General features: G+C 34.0%; 1 protein-coding gene across 1 annotated transcript in view; it reads left to right on the top strand.

The window, feature by feature from the left end:
• Positions 1–15880, top strand: part of LOC117327157 (mitogen-activated protein kinase kinase kinase 4-like) — a 28724-nt gene extending 12844 nt beyond the window's left edge. The window contains exons 9-23 of the mRNA XM_033884011.1: positions 93–362; positions 1229–1378; positions 1650–1811; positions 2379–2512; positions 2878–2959; positions 3207–3288; positions 3755–3922; positions 6320–6424; positions 7190–7467; positions 7866–7982; positions 8380–8539; positions 8894–9013; positions 9453–9550; positions 10256–10463; positions 11661–15880. Coding sequence (XP_033739902.1) covers positions 93–362; positions 1229–1378; positions 1650–1811; positions 2379–2512; positions 2878–2959; positions 3207–3288; positions 3755–3922; positions 6320–6424; positions 7190–7467; positions 7866–7982; positions 8380–8539; positions 8894–9013; positions 9453–9550; positions 10256–10441 — 2112 coding nt within the window. The 3' untranslated portion in view covers positions 10442–10463; positions 11661–15880. The remainder of the gene's footprint in view (positions 1–92; positions 363–1228; positions 1379–1649; positions 1812–2378; positions 2513–2877; positions 2960–3206; positions 3289–3754; positions 3923–6319; positions 6425–7189; positions 7468–7865; positions 7983–8379; positions 8540–8893; positions 9014–9452; positions 9551–10255; positions 10464–11660) is intronic.
• The last annotated feature ends 2492 nt before the right edge of the window (positions 15881–18372 follow it).

Raw genomic sequence — 18372 nt, forward strand, 5'->3', positions numbered from 1 at the left:
TGTGATATATTTCTTATGTCTTTGTTGTAATAATCAGAACTGTTATACTAAACATTTACCCAAATGTAAACAATTTATCATTGTATACACAGGTTGAGGCTCCGCTGAACACGGGCTACCTCATGTTTATCCCTTCCAGTATTGTGGATAGTCGCCAGCTTATCATCCAACTGCTGAACGTGACTTGTGGTCGAGAGGACCTGACTGGGTCCCACGATATGAACCAAAGGGATGAGGGCTACCTTCTCATGGTTAATTGTAGTGGGGGGACCGACCATAAGGATGAGTGTCCCTTGTGGACAGGGGAGACAATCCAGGTGGAACCCACTGCAGATACAGCCATAGCTTTGTCACATATTGAGGTATGGTATATCTTTAAGGTCATACATGAATGGTTCTTAATGTTCGTCTTATTAAAAGTGTTTTGATGCCCTAGAGTTTTACTCTTAATACCTTCAACAAGAAAAAAAGGAAGAAAAATTGTTAGCTGTAAGAAAACAAAAAAATTCCGAACTGTACTTTAAATTTTTGTTTTGTAATGCATTCACTTTTAAACAGTCTAGTGAAATATTCTGATAAATGTTATAATAATACCCATGTGATGACTGACAGATGTATGTTTTGATGCTAGAAAGTGTAAGTTGCAACTTTTATCTGGTTTATTTTGCTTGCAAATCTTAATTATGTAAATTGTGTTCAAAGTAAGAACATGAGAAACGATCAAATTTTTCACTGATATGTAAAACTGGATGAAGTGGGAGACTGGGCTTCTCATTAGACAAGCACATTACATTTAATTCATCTCGCAAACTTATTTTTATGTCGTCCTACACAAGCCTGTTTAATTTAAATAGAATTTAGATTGATTTTCAGTCCCATAAATCTCCACCATTGTATATGTATGAAATCTGTGTTTAAGTGTTCCATCATTTGATATTTTGTACGTATAATATGTTATTGATGTGTGTTTGATATGTATGGGATGTTTCTAACAGTGCCATGCTGTTTCCTTAATTACGGGTCCTAGTATTTGTTAGTTTTATCAGAATTTTTAAAATTGATAGCCATCTTCCGTTCAAGAGTCAATACATTGCCCGCACTAGCAAGCTTGACAGCTTTAAGTTCTTTTCCCATAAAAATGAATTGTTCATTTGTTTTGTTTTTTTCAGAATGGACAAAAATTCAAAATTCATTAAATAATTGCTTGCTTCTACATCCTGTTCTTTAGGTGGATGGCCTCTTGTTGGTTGTGATCCATTCATCACACCTGATGACACAGAGGAAAGAATTTGAGCAGCTGATGGGTAAATCTGTGGCGCTGGTCAACGAACAGACGTCCTGTCACCAAGCCATAGCAGAATCTCTTGGGGAACTCAAGGTAAACAAAGCATTGTTTAAAGAAAGAGTATCTTATAACAACTTTTCTGGTTTTTACTATGTACAAAGTCTTTGATAATTTTGATTAAAGAAGATCCCAAAGGTTAAGTAAAATTTGGGTAAAATTTAAGATAAAAAAAAAATTTAAGATAAAAAAAAAATTAGATAAAAAAGCCTCTACTTTCTGTAATAAGTATGCTTTCGGGAACACCCTTTCTGTAGATAATGATTAAGAGTTTTGTAAGATTGCTCACTTATTTTACACTCTGAAGGAGGCAGCTGAACAGCTACAGGAGAAAGTGGTGGCTGCCATTAAAGAGGTGGATACCAAACTCAACTTCGATGACATTGCCAAACTTGAGGAAAATGAAAGGAACCACCTTCTGAACCTCTACAGAGAGACTATGCTCAAGGGATACAACTTCGGCTTTGAGGTGAGTGTTTTCTTCAGGTCAGGAATAAAATGCCTTAGTATTTGATTAAATTTTTGTCTAGAATATTGTTAATATTTGGGATCAGAATAAAATGTTGAGAGATTGATTAATATTTGGTATCAGAAAATAAAAATTGTTGAGAGATTGATTTGGCTGAGTGTACTAAGAAATTTTTTATTGTTTTTAGCTGGAATTTTAACATATGTTTGAACTTGCACTTTTGCTTGATTACGTGTACCATACATTGTTTTTACTTCGTCCGCCTACATTGTGTTTCAAATGCATCTTTGGATATTTCATCAATAGGCAAGTTAAGCTATACTCACACAGTTTATTTACCTTTTGATCTTCTCAGTTGGAAATATTTTATCCCTGTTTTGTGCAGGAGCTCTGATTTAAAATGATGTCACTTGAAAGCGGAAGTTGGGTGAATAAAAGCGGAAGTTGGGTGAAGTGTATCTGTTGAGCTGCTGTTTGGGTTGTAATGGCAGCTCAACTGTTTACAGATGTCAACCAAAATATTCCATGTTTACAATGATATTGATTCAGTCATCATATCTGTTTCAGTACCTGAGAGAAGTGACTCGTCTGGTTACTGGTGAACCAAGACAAAACTTGGGGCGTCGGCTTGTTAACTTTGCGCAAGACTGGATGAACTTTGTGATGGAAAAATGTGAGCGTGGCAGAGGGATGAGGCCCAAGTAAGTCAGATGTCATTAACTGTTGAAGGAATTACTTGTAAAAAATACTTGAATAGCCCACCACTGATAATGTATGTGATTTTAGACTTTTTGATGAGTTGCTCAAATTAATTAATTTTATGAATCAAAATGATCTTATTAGTCTAAAAATATTTTATTGAATTATCATAAAGTGTGAAAAAGGAATTGTTCAAAAAATTGTAGTGATATTTTAGAGTAATATTTCACAGTTAGTTAAAAAAGAATAATTATAATAAATTGGCAATAGATTTAATATTACAAAACTTCATCTTATGACCATCTTTACAAGTATTGAATTGAAATTGTGACTTCATTTTTGCAACAATATAATTCTGTTTCTCTAGGTGGGCAAGTCAAGGCTTTGATTTCCTCATCACGGCTTGTGAGCCCCGAGTCCTGGCATATCTCTCTGTGGACGAGTTTGAGGTAACATTCCTGACACTGTCAGTAATATTTCTGTAAAATATGTCAGTAATATTACAGTAAAATATGCCTTTTACAATGTTGCAGAAGACAATTCCTCTGTAGCAAAATCTCAAAACTGTCAACAGGTATTACCCAAGCTCTGGTGAATAAAGATTTTTCTCTCATTTCAAACTTATTTGTGTCCAATTGTACCATAAAATTTCAATAGTCAACAAATTAATAACAGAATTTCTTCTTTTGTTTACAGAAATTGAAACATGACATCCACAACTGTATTTCTCATGTTATTGGTCAAGCAGAGAAATACACTCCTGTCAGCCCAACTCATGGTAAGTCAAAATCGGACAATATTTCAATCTTCTACGAACAGTTTGCTTCCGTCAGAGTGAAAACAATTTGGAGTTTTAGACCATTTGTATCTTATCTGCATAAGAAAACACAGTTTGTATATCCTAAATAGTTCAGACATGCAAAGTTGTTTATTACCCCCTATGTCGAAACTGGAGGGACTACAGATTTCCTTACCATTCGTTTGTCAGTCTGTCTGTGCATCAGTCCGTCCACTCAAGTTTTTTACTCTTTTCTCAGCGATGCTTCAAGGTATGTTGGTGAAAGTTGGTATGTAACTTCAGTACGAGAAGCTACAGATCAAACTTAAGTTTCAGGGTTTCTGGGTCAAGATTACTGTTACTATTTTTAGCAGAGGGCCATTAGGGGACATATATTACTTTACCAATACCCAGCATGCTTGTTACATTGATGCCAATATCTACTACAATGACCTTTGTTATTCAGGTCCTATGCACATGTCAAGGTCATCCAGCGGTGACATGAGCAGCAGCCGCCAGCCTCCGTACCTTCGCTTCCCATCCTGGCCAGAACAACAGGGCAAGGTTTCAAGGTCACTATCGAATCGATCGGCCCAGAGTGAGCCGCCCAACACTCCCCAGTCAGCCGAGTCCAGTAAGTATTGCTATACCACATTGTTTTGCCTCAACCTTTCCAGCTTGATGCAGTATTGCTTCAAATTCATTGTTTGGCTGGGAGCAATGCACAGGAAGATGGGTTGTTTTGTTGGTGTTGTGTTGATGGAGCTATTATGTAATTTTCCAGTCTTCGTAGCTAAATTTAAGGATGTTGTCCAGAAATTTTATTTTTTGCCAAACTAGATACTTTACTCGAGCTATTTACTGCATGTAACAAAAAATTATTCAAGTTTTCTGCTTATACAAAAAGTAATCTCACCACTCAGTATTACTCTACAATAAAAGTTTTACTGTGTTAAAACATGTACACACATGAATAAGTTCATTTAGACATTGAGGTCAGAAGGTCACAGTAATCAGGTCAGAAGGGCTCACTAACGGTACATGTAAATTTCATTGTCTCTTTATGCTCTATAAACTCGGACGTCCTAAACCATGCATTGTGTTTCAATTTATGGTGATTACTTTCAATTACTGGAGTTCATGGGTAAAAAAGTACAAAACACAACCAAAACCTATGTTACACTTACCTTGAAGGAGCTTTAGTTTACTTACATTCTATCATTATTATTTCGATCGAACAACTGTGTATACTGCAGAATGTGGAAGCTAGATTTGTCATAAGTATTTTGTCTGTATTTGATGACGAGAGAAATACAGTACTATGAATATACCTTCTTCCATTAAGTACTGTAACAATTTAATAGGACAATTGGTGGAGTTTCAGGGAAATTTATTTGATATTATTTAAAACTTCAAAATGGTATGCATGTGTGTAGTTTGAAAATAACATGTTAGGCGCTGAAAGTGCATCATTGAAACTGGCAAGCTAGAATAATGTATGGTATATCTTGCTAGAAATACAACTTGCATGGACGTGAAATCATATATCTAATTCTATTATCTCTCTTCCTAATGTAATGACTACAATCAATACTGGTGGTTCTTTTAGTGTACTATCAATACTGGTGGTTCTTTTAATGACTACTATCGATAATGGTGGTTCTTTTAATGACTACTATCGATACTGGTGGTTTTAATTCTGTCTCTTCTTCTGGTTCTTTTTCTGATACTCCTAACACCATCTAGAGTGTAACTTTTAACTATCAAAAATATCTTAAATAAATATATGATACTACAAAAATGTCAAAGGTCAGTTAAGTGCAGAACAATTTTTTGGCTATTATATTTAAAACGTTTAAGGTATATAGATTCTTCCCCATCTTATAAATGTGACAAAAAATTGTCTTAACTGGAGGGATAAGATCTTCAATAGTCTAATCTGAGGCATTGACATTCAAGATTCTCAACCCGAGAGTTGAGATTTTAATGTTCTAAGGGTAGGGAATGATGGTATTATAGTTAAATTTATTCAATTTGATAGTTTTATGCATTTCCATGGCAATGAGAAAAAATCTTGAAGAAGTTTAACCAATAAACTGTCTTTGTGGGGATATGCTGTGTACTGTTATAAGGTCATCGTTACATTTAAATTCATGATTCTTCAAAGGTCAGATAAGTGTAAAATGTGGGGCCTCATCATCTTTAAAAAAGGGACATGATGCTACATTTTGTGGTTATGATAACTTATGATTTCTTTATTAATGAATAGGTATTCAGCTATACATGAATACCTCACTGATATAATATTTCACCGTTACAATATTATACTATATTTTCACAGTGATTTAACGGTAGATAGAATATTTACACAGCACACACTGATTTGATTGTTTCTAACCTTTTTGTAAACAGAACATTGGAAACAGTGATACATCCCCACCATAACCTGTATGCAGTAAAATAGTTTACATAATTAAAATTAATTGAATTTTAATTGTGTGTAATATAATAATTAATATATAGTATAAATGAATATACTGTGACAAAGATATTTGAAAATAAAAGAGTGATTTATGTATTCTGAGATGAAAGTCCGCTACAATTCTTTATCCGTGCCTTCTCATTTTAATCAAAATTTTCATCATCTGCCTTCTTTTTGCTTCAGTTTGAATCTTAATGCAACATACAGGCTGTTTGATATCTTGAATGTTTCTTGTGTACTGAACCTTATATGATGTATTAACTCATATTTCTCCCCGGCTATGCAGCTGTGAACTCGTCTTTTGTGATACAAATACTGTTAATGAAAATACTGTAATTAATATTATGCAGTTCAAGGAGAAAAATTGAGAAGGTCATTGATGTCATCAGAGTTCGTGTTTATTTCCTTTCCTGATGTGTTGTAAAATATGTTTTTTTTGCTGTTATGTCAAAATATTTTTAAAAAATTTGTATCACAAATGACGCTGCATTGTAGCTCAGCACAGACTATGTGTGGCTTCTTGTGTATATCTGTAAACTTTCTTGTCAGGATCAGGGTATAAGCGTCTCTCGACAGATAACTCACCAGAGGTCGATTTACACGACAGTGAGGACGGTCCACCTGCCGATATGTTCCTGAGGAGACGCAGTAGAGGTAGCCTTACCACACATCTATACATCAAAGTATCAGGAAATATGCATGTATAGAATCAGGCTGCAGACTTACTGTACCATTTTTTTTTATCTTTCATTTTTTTCTTTTCTTTTTTACTTTTTTGCTAACATTGAATTATTTTTGGAAAGCATGAACAGTTTGCTTATTATACATTTTTTTAAAAAGTATATTCACCTGATATTTATTGAAATAAAAACTGCTTCTTGATGGAGGATTTGAAGTTAATATTTAAAGGAATAAACTTTATGTGGTGCGGGTTTTCTATAGAATTTATTTCCAGACCAGTGACCTACTCAATGCATTGGTTAATAAATGCTTATATTATCATTTATATGATTGATGTACATATGTATACAAATGGTATGCGTAGTTGTCTAGTGTATATTTGATAGAATGGCATGCTAGTATATAAATCATCAAGTTTGCAAGATCCTTAAGGAGTGGAAATAGTCAGTTCTTCCCTTAAATGAAATAAAAGTTCAACACAGGATGTGTTCAAGTGTTAAAAATTTAATTATTGAATTTACTTTGATACAGAGATACAGAGGATGGAATTTTTCCAGGAGGGAAAACTTTTTACAGTATTTATTTCATGTTTTATACATTATACATCCGATATCGATAAAAACTTTTCAATACTGTAATTGCTGCAATGCCTTTGGCTTATAAAGTAATTCAACACAATGGAACATTTTTTGTCTGTTGAGAAACAAAGGTATTGAAATTCTTTGTTTGCTATTTCAGCAAGTTCTGGTGACCTGGGGAGCACAATGAATACTATATCTCGCCGGGATAGGCTGATGGCTGCTATTGATAATCTGGAAGGCACCCGAGATGAAAGGTTACAAGAAAGACGAGTGGTAGGGCGGAAGACCAGTCGGAGAAACGAACCCGAACAGCGTATCAGTGCACGACGTGTCAACTTCAGGTGGCAGAGGGGTACAAAAATTGGTGAAGGTCAATTTGGCAAAGTATTCTCAGCTGTCAACATGGATACCGGTGAATTGATGGCTATGAAAGAGGTGAGATCATTGGAACATGAATTGGGGTTGATGTTGTGTATTTGCTCCCTATATATAACATATTGTGCATTTATGGACCTGGTTGGAGGGTAATATGAAGGTTTATTTACCCTCAAGTATCATATTTCTTAAGAAATTGCCAATTAAGGGAAATTATATGCCTCACCTCAAACCAGGATCATGAATTGTTAATTAATTAATGTTGAAAATAATAAAAATAACAATGATTTAGATAGTCAAAATATATATAAAAATCATTTTTATTAAACCCCTGTGATCAAATTGGCTTTACTTTGATCAGTTAATATGTCTTGTTCTCATCACCTTTAAGTTATATCACAATTTTTATATACTCACTGGACTAATTAATTTATTTATAAGAATGTGTTATTTTACAGATGAAGTTTCAAATCAATGACCATCAAGCATTAAAAGAGATAGCGGATGAGATTACACTGTTTGAAGGAATACTTCACCCAAATCTTGTAAAATATTATGGTGTTGAAGTGCACAGGGTAAGTAAATGCTAGAAAAAACAATTGAAATTTCATAAATTAAGAGATATAAAGGCCTTGAAGTTATGCTGTAGGAATATCCTCAGTAAATTAAATCTTTATTTCTGCTGTTAACTTTATTTATGACAAGCAATATAAGTCTGAGTTAGTGTAGCTATCTTTGTAGGACTTTCTAAATGCTGAATGTTTTTTGAAGGTTGAAAGTAAAAAATAGAATTATGTTAACTTTAGTAAATTGATAAATGTCTTTTGATCAATAAAAAAATACCATAATATGATTGGGTTTTAATTCTTAAGAAGGTTTTTACTTTTTTGTAAGTATAATTTCTCTAAGCAAATTGTATCATACAACCATTTTGGTTTTGAGTGGCATACAATTTTGCCTGGTGTGTTTTAGGATGAAATGTTGGTATTTATGGAGTACTGTGACCGTGGAACACTAGAAGAAGCTGCCAGGATGGGTCTTCCTGAATCACTGATCCGTATCTACACCAAAGAGATTCTGTTGGCTGTCAATCATCTCCATGACAATAACATTGTACACAGGGATATCAAAGGTGAAAACCAAATAACTGAAGCTAGATTTTGACATTAGAGGGGAAAGATTAAACTTTTAGATAAAATTTGGGATTTTATCAGTAACCTGTACTCAACAATATACTGTCCTACTTCAACTTGATTTAAGATATTTATAACGTGATATGAAATTGATAAAAAAAAAACTACATGCTTTGTGTTGGGTACAGAACATGTGACTGCATGATTTATGTGGAGTAAATGTACAGTCAATTCAAATCTTACTAGTATTCTGGTAAGAATACATTTATAATTCATTAATTGTAAGTATTAATTTTATATCCAATGACTTACAATTCTGGTTTCATTTTGTATATTATGATACTGTCTTGCAGGTGCCAATATTTTCCTTACATCGAGTGGTTGTCTAAAACTTGGAGATTTTGGTTGTTCAGCAAAGTTAAAAAGCCATACAACCATGCCTGGAGAGTTCAACAACTTGGTGGGGACTACAGGTAAACTGTTTTCTGTTGGACTCATCAATGATAAATATTTTCAGTGCACAACAGTAAAAGGAGAAATCATGCTAAAAAAGTTATCCTTAGAGAAAACTTATCATGGCTTTTCCAGTAAAAGATCTACCCCACCCCAGGACTCCATGTCTGGTTAAGGGGTACCACCTATAGAATGTATTTAATTAATTACATAGAAGTAATAGGAAGGCAATCCAACCATATATAGAAGTGATTTATTGTGGAGTCCTGAGGTTAGGTAGATATTTTAATGGAATAGCCCTTATTATGAAAACGATCTTAAGCTCCACATCCTGGCACCTACAGCTTTCGGGAGTGGGGAGGTGGAATTAATTGAACTTCTGCATTAAGTTTGGTGAAATGTTGAGGGTATATTTAAATTTTGAAATGGAAGATGAAAATAGAAGAATTTATTTTACAGCGTACATGTCACCTGAGGTGATCACCAAGGTCGGTCATGGTAGAGCAGCAGATATCTGGAGTCTTGGCTGTGTGGTCATTGAAATCTTTACAGGAAAGGTAACTACCAGTAGAGTAAAGGCATTTCTACAAGTTATATTGACAAAGTTATAACATTGAAATCTTTACAGGAAAGGTAACTACCAGTAGAGTAAAGGCATTTCTACAAGTTATATTGACAAAGTTATAACATTGAAATCTTCACAGGAAAGGTAACTACCAGTAGAGTAAAGGCATTTCTACAAGTTATATTGACAAAGTTATAACATTGAAATCTTCACAGGAAAGGTAACTACCAGTAGAGTAAAGGCATTTCTACAAATTATATTGACAAAGTTATAACACTGAAATCTTTATAAGAAAGGTAACTACCAGTAGAGTAAAGGCATTTCTACAAGTTATATTGACAAAGTTATAACATTGAAATCTTCACAGGAAAGGTAACTACCAGTAGAGTAAAGGCATTTCTACAAGTTATATTGACAAAATTATAATGTTGAAATGGGCTGGTCACTGACAGTGTTTTGATTAAAGAATTTATGGCCATTTGATACCAAACGTTTCCCCTTCTAATTTTCTGTTTTATTCTGGTAAAAACTTGAATGACAGCTGCCTTATATAAACTTGAAGGCAGATGTACCTGTAACATTGCTAAGAATGTAAATTTTAGTGCTTTCATGGCCATTATGATGTCAAAATCATTTTTTTAGGTTTTAGTTCTTGTTTATTACGACGTATATATTTGATAAATTATTTGTATTTCAGAGACCCTGGCATGAGTTTGACAACAACTTCCAGATCATGTTTAAAGTAGGCATGGGAGGTACACCGGCGATCCCAGAGAAGTTGAGTGAGGAGGGCAAGGAGTTCCTATCTTTCTGCTTTGTACAGGACCCAGCTGACAGGGCAACAGCCAGCTTTCTTGTCGACCATGCCTTCGTAAAGGTCTGATAATACATTGCATGCAGACACAGTAGGTTTTCTTATCAAAAGGGTGCTGTGCTGTGTTCAAACTAGTGAAATTTTCATATTTTAACTCACTTGGCCCTATGTCTTTCTGCTTACTGTATTGCTTTATTCTGTGATCTACATCACCTTTCCAAAACGTTTCACACTATAAACTAGCACAACATGTTAATTATAATATATCAGCTATTTTATTGGTCGACTTAAAAACTAACCCATATTAACACCTCACCTGACATCTGTCCATTGTCTGTCCATAAATAATCCTTGTTATCATTATTTCTAGAGAAGTACTGAAAGGATATTTCTTAAACTTCACATAAATGCAGTTTCCCTTTGGTCCCTAGTTGTGCCCATACTGAATTTTGAGTCTGATTGGAAAAACAAAATGGCCGACAGGCAGCCATCTTGGATTTTGTAAATTGTTCTTAGATATTTCTTAGACTTCACATGTAAGTTCACCATGTTACCAAATGTTTAAGAGAAAGTGGGGAATAGTAGAGAACAGATCAGGCTTTCATAGAACTGAGATCATTCATTGGTGGGTGCAAAGATCCCTCAGGGATCTCTTGTATTTAATTAATATATATGTGAAATACAGTATGACATCTTAATGTATTGCCACTCCTTGTATTTCAAGTTAGCACACCACTTAGTTTTTTCAGAACGGATTTTCCAACACTTGTTTTCACCCTTTGAAATGCCAGACTTGCATAGTGCCACATACGCAAATATCACTTAGTTTAGTGGGACCTTAGATTAGAAATAACAGTGGTAAAATTCATGTGTGTTTTTATGCCCCTGCCATGTCCCATCTCATCCTGTCCCATTGCAATTTAACTAGCTAATCTCAGGAACTGCTGATGCGATCCTCACCAACCCGTTTTTCGGGATGTCATGTGGCTGCAGGGGCATTTTCTAGTTTTTACAGATATTTCAACATGAAGCACTAATTTAAAATAATATCTGTGAAAAGTAGTTTACACATCAGTAAATGATAAAAAACAAGAATTATTCCTAACTGAATTCATCACCAATTGTGCAGCATTACTTGTTCAATACATGTATGATATTTATATTTTCTATGATATTTATATTTTCACCATTGTCAAGTGTCTCCTAGCAAATTACACCAAACATATCCATCCTTATCCTTATCCTTTTACCTCTGTGAGTAAATCTTGTTTGTTCCTTGATCAAATAGGTCGACATCCAAGAAACGGCTTCACATGAACGGACAGAAGATAGTGAATCTCCATTGGAATGATGACTGCAGATCGCCGTGCTGATCACCATTTGTTAAAAGGCTGTTCATGGAGTATTATATTTGGTGCTGCAGGTTTTCACAGTCATGTTTTAAACATATGGAAAGTTTGTAGTCTGTATAGTCAAGGCACCTGTCATGGTGCCATTCATCAAGTCAAAATATGTCACAAAAATGTTTTAAACATTAATCGTGACCAAACTTATGTGATATAATATTTTTTGTCCAAAGACATTCGTAAATAAAGAGGCCATTGTGATATATTACAAAAAGTGGCCTTTATCTCATGATGAAATAAGAAATGTAAAAATTGTAATTGTAAAATATTTAATCTTAAGTTATCAACTGTATATAGTGCTGACCACCACATCTCACTCGCTGAATGTGAGGTGGACTTTGTGATATTTTACGGAGGTGTTGCAATAGCAACCACCTGGTCTGTGATCATGATCTTTAAAGTATTTTAGTGTTTCCCCCAAAGCAAAACCAAATTCTAATTTATCTTCAATGGTTATATATCTCTTTATTCCAGATCTAAGAAATTGTTGCACAACGTTTTCAAGCATTCTTTAAAAAAAATAAGGAGATAATTGCCGAAAAAGTAATATAGAAATTGTCAAATTTCATGCAACCAAATCTGCTATTTTTGCCAGGTATTTTTGTGTACAGACAAATTTTGTCCATATGTACAAAATCCCATAATTTCCTTCGTGTCTTTTTATTGATAGGAATATTTTATTTTTCATAGCTATGATAATTTTAATGATTTTCCAATGTAGAAAACAAATTCAAGTGTGTAGATTAATTAGTTTTAGATAATGATGACAATCGAACGAGTTCACACATTAGCTGTTTGAAGTGCAATTATGTGTGTTGAGTACCATTAAATCTACTCTTTGATTATAACGGTAAACCCCTATCTACAAATAAGCCCCCTTCTTCATTTTGTCAAAATCATCAATATTAAGATAGTAAGTTAAATGTAGTTCCCAAATAAACCTTCGACAAATCTTTACACCAGGGGAGGGGGCTTATTTGAGGATGAGTACGGTATAACAAAAACACTTACCGTGTTTCGTTAACACCAAAAGTCTTCCATTTTGCTTACTGTCAGTTTGCTGTTTAATTTGGACATTTAGATTAACTAGCCGGTATCATTAACATAATCATGTATCTGTTTAAACTTTCAATGTTGTGAATCGAGGTCTGTGGTGAAATCATACAAAATCACACGTTTTTAATTGTATGCTATGTATATTGTCACCAGATCATGTGATACACCAGTTAAAATTATTCTGTTATGCAAACTACTAGAGTCAGTAATTGATAAATTTGATCTTTATTGAAAAGTCAAAGATTCATACCCAAAGACTTACAATGTTTTTTTATTTTATGTGATTTCATAAAAAAAAATGTAAAGAAAAATATTATAAGTTGGTGAAAATTCTGCATTATAGTAAAGGGCGATTGATGAAATTTTCTTAGACATGTTATATGCCCCTATCATAGATATGATTGACACAATTCATGTAATAACACTTTTGTGACACCATGAATAAACGACATCGCATAATTTTCTCGGAAGTGGAAAAGTGTACCGTCCGAGTGGAAATTCACTGGCCTTTATATGAAATTAATTTGCTTAATGTTGTCTCATGAATATTTGGAGCTATTTGAGAAATAGAATCTTATAGTTAAATGAACTCATTGTTGCATTAATACTATGTAAGATCCTCTGTTGTGTAGACCAGTGACCATACAGGACAGTAATCAGACTTACCATCATGAATTAGTTATCAAATCATGCATTGTAAGATTGAAGTGCCAGTATTTTTATCATTCTGATAAAATGTGATTCCAAGATTTATAACCAACTTAAATTTGTGTGTGCCAGTATATTATGTTTTCAAAAAAATCAGAAAACTTGTTGTGAATATTTGCATTATAGTTGAAATTGAAATACTTGTTGGGTGTTATATTTTAATGCAAAAATCTATAGGTGGTGATTCTAAAGTATCTTTAAAAATATATAATATCTGTAATCATTTCCGTTTGTTGTCAAGATATCTATTCATCCATTCCTGAAACATCATCGAAGTTCAAATGACTTTTTGAACAAATATTCCGATAGTATCAATATCATTAGTCATTTAATCTGGCATCAGTTTGATAAGGCCAAAGGATATAAAGTACAGCTAAATATGACAAAGTACTGAATCAAGGTTTGATTTATAATCATTATAATGTTGCGGAAAAACTTGGTTTCGTAGCCAACTTTTGTTGTCGAAATCTAGTGTAATTGAGGGGATTAAACATAGAAAGTTCTTGAAGTATTGGTATGTTACATGCTAGAACATGAACCTGAAATAACTGAAAAAGAAACTTCACAACTTGCAAGTAGAAGTAAATCTATTTTGATATTAATCATTTTCATAAGCATGTAATTCGATGGGAGTATTATGGTATGGCATTTGCTGTCCATCCGATATCAGTATCAACTGTTGTTTGCCCAGAGATCTGCATTTTTAGACTAATCTCTGCAAAACTTTTAGGAATTATGATTATGATGTAAGGTTGTTTCCAGTTAAGGCATTTTTATTAGGCTATTTTTGCCTTTGATTAGGCTATTTTTGTAATAGTTATTCCACTGAATTGCAGTATTTTTTTTTGTCCAGAGATTTAGATCTACATTTTTCAAACTTGGTAGGCTTTATCATCAGGGTATCAAATTTAGTTGGAAACTAATTGTAAAGTGATGCAAATTTTATTTCAGTGCAAGATATTAATATCTTACTCTACATGGCCTTTGACAGGCATATATTGTTCTGCCCTGCAGTACTCTTGTTTGGAGAATTTTTTGAGATTTTATCATCTCTTATTTTTTGAAATTCATTAAAAGTACTGCTAAATTTTCATCAACGATGGCTTCTGAACTTTATGCTATTTATACAGAAACTGTTTTTACTCTTTTGAAGAAATTGATACATGCAAAAATAACTACTAATTAATTTAAAACATAAGAATTAGTTAAATGGGCAAAACAAGTTGATATTTATACTTTGTATTGGTTAGAGATTGTTATGTCCACTTTATTCACCAGCTGCTAGAATTTGACTTCTTGTAAAAATACATCTTTGTATAGATGTACTCTTCAACTGTAGACAGGTTGGTCAGTGTTTGACCAGAGTTGTGCTCAGTTAAGACTGAAGTTGTCAGTTCGACTTACTTAACAAAATTTTTAATTGAATGCTATGGGACATTGTGAGGATCATTGTTTAAATGGTTAAGTTGATGTTCGTTATATTTTCCAACTGTGATATACAAGTACAATTCCTGGATACAATGATAGATGTGATACAAAGTCCGAGAGAAGTGTAGCGGGGGTTTCCGCTGGCCCCAGCACCTGACATCAGACATCTTGACGGTGGATGCATGTGCGACATTTATTCGTCCAATTACCTAACGGCTGGTGCTGGGGCCAGAGAAAATTCCAGCTAAGTAAAATGTGGCTTTATTTGTTCGTTTTTTGGCAATACCAGAAAGATTTCAATAAACGGTGATCGTTTTGTTGCCTGCACCAGTTTGTTAGATGGTAGGCACTTCGTGTCTATTGCAAAATTTTTACTTAATTTTGGATGTAGTGGCATTTCATTAAGGAGACAGCATTTTGAATCATACGTTCAGCTGTCATAAGGTGATTCTGTATCAAAGTTTTGTTTAAGAGAGTAAGAGAGAAAGAATTTTAAGTCAGAAACATATGGTTTTAGTTGTAGTGTTTCAATGGTTGTAAATGGTTTGACTTTGGTGATATGGTTGATTTTTGTTTGCTGGGTTTATCGCCCCATGAACAGCGAGGGTCATTTTGGGGTGAGGTCTCCGTGTAGTAGGTGGTGATTACTTCACTGAAAAAAAATATAGGAGGTACAAACAGTTGACAGTTATCAAGACTTTCTGTTGATATGCAATTGAGAATCGGAAAACATGGTTTACAAGATTGTTATACAGTGGTAATTTATTTGCTAATGAACAGAATACTGTACAATGTATTGTAAACAGTATCCAAATAGCTGTTGGTATACACTACTGTACAATGTATTGTAAACAGTATCCAAATAGCTGTTGGTATACACTACTGTACAATGTATTGTAAACAGTATCCAAATACAGTGCAACTTCCGAAAACCGAACCTTCTAAAAACCGAACACCTCTGAATACCGAACGAATTGTTATTGCACGGAATTGGTCCTTCTTTATTATAGTATTAAAAAACTTCCAAATACCGATCCTTCTGAATTCCGAACACCGGACTGATTTTGTGTCCGGTTCCTGTTAAAATATACCAAAAATTACTTCTGAAAACCGGCCTTACCTGAGCGATTATGACACGAGGTCAGGCCAGTCAACCGTGAAACAACAACTGTGACGGGTATTGTGTGAAGCCTTATTGTCTCGGGACCTACGTAGGTGATTTGTACAGGTATCCAATATATACCCCAAAGGGGCATTATGACGGAAGGCCTAGTGTATAATCAACACGACAATTATGAAACGATGCCACACTTCATTGAAGCGCGTCGGTTCGTTTATCTTCTCAATGCAATAGAGCTGGAAGCCTGAGTTTCGCATTTAATTTGCATGAGGCCAAAAAGGGGTTGTTTTCGTAAAGAAGCCCGTGATGTTTTCTTAGACAACAGCGATGTCGGAAATACGACCAGTATCATCTGATCAATTGATATTGATATTGAAACAAAACATCTTCACACCCTTTAATATTATTTGATGTGTAAAATATTCCATATCGGACTATTGGCTCCATCCACATGACGGAAGCTTCACCGGATGTAACAAAATGTAGGCCGATCGTAAAGTGTAGTTGTACATGTGAAAATACTGTTTAAAACTATTGTTATAGTCATTTGCCTTTCTTATATATTCTGCAATATATACATTGATTAACTTTCATAATATGCATATTATTCAGACAATCCAAATTGTCTAAGTATGTACGTGCCGTTTTGTAATCGGGTGCATTCTAATAAAACATCGTCCAACCAATTATATCTGGAATTTGACCGGTCAATTTTCGATCAACTTCTCCAAACCGAACCCTCTATAAACCGAACAAATAGTCATGTCCCATGCATGTTCGGTTTATAGAGGTTCCACTGTAGCTGTTGGTATACACTACTGTACAATGTCTTGTAGTATCCAAATAGCTGTTGGTATACACTACTGTACAATGTATTGTAAACAGTATCCAAATGGCTGTTGGTATACACTACTGTACAATGTATTGTAAACAGTATCCAAATAGCTGTAGGTATACACTACTGTACAATGTATTGTAAACAGTATCCAAATAGCTGTTGGTATACACTACTGTACAATGTATTGTAAACAGTATCCAAATGGCTGTTGGTATACACTACTGTACAATGTATTGTAAACAGTATCCAAATAGGCTGTTGGTATACACTACTGTACAATGTATTGTAAACAGTATCCAAATGGCTGTTGGTATACACTACTGTACAATGTATTGTAAACAGTATCCAAATGGCTGTTGGTATACACTACTGTACAATGTATTGTAAACAGTATCCAAATGGCTGTTGGTATACACTACTGTACAATGTATTGTAAACAGTATCCAAATGGCTGTTGGTATACACTACTGTACAATGTATTGTAGTATCCAAATGGCTGTTGGTATACACTACTGTACAATGTATTGTAAACAGTATCCAAATAGCTGTTGATATACACTACTGTACAATGTATTGTAAACAGTATCCAAATAGCTGTTGGTATACACTACTGTACAATGTATTGTAAACAGTATCCAAATGGCTGTTGATATACACTACTGTACAATGTATTGTAAACAGTATCCAAATGGCTGTTGGTATACACTACTGTACAATGTATTGTAAACAGTATCCAAATGGCTGTTGGTATACACTACTGTACAATGTATTGTAAACAGTATCCAAATAGCTGTTGGTATACACTACTGTACAATGTATTGTAAACAGTATCCAAATAGCTGTTGGTATACACTACCAAGGAATTAAAGACTAAATGCTGTGTGAAGAAGTCTGGAGGAGTAGAGACCATATAGTATAGTCGGTTATTTTCACAATTTAATTTTAACAAATTATAATAGTTTCACGATCTGGCATAGGAGGATATCTTTCTAATTTTCACAAATCAGTAGACACTTGTTCCAAATATTTTACAGTATGTTTTCTCGTGCTATATTGAGCCTTGAGCACGAGGATGGTCCAACAAGATTTAATAATGATTGATGCTTATAAACACAAGTATTGTATTTAACCATGCTAGTTTTGTTATACCCTGTAATAAATCAACTGCCATATTATGTTCTTAACAATTATAATTTAGAAATAATCTTATTATTTCAAGCATCAAATTTTTGCAACCACATGAATGGCCCGTGAAAAAATGAAAATATCATCCTTGCGAAAATAACCAGCTATACAGTATGTTGTCTTGAACATGTTTTAGTTAAACAGATCTTATAAAGTTTCATTGTGTTTTACTATCTTAGAAAGTTTGCCAGACACAACTCGATACCTTTTTAACTTTAGAGGTTATGTACACTTGAGGGTAGGCATGTAGTGAGATACA

Source organism: Pecten maximus, chromosome 5 (genome assembly GCF_902652985.1).
Source record: "Pecten maximus chromosome 5, xPecMax1.1, whole genome shotgun sequence".
NCBI classification, from domain to species: Eukaryota; Metazoa; Mollusca; class Bivalvia; order Pectinida; family Pectinidae; genus Pecten; species Pecten maximus.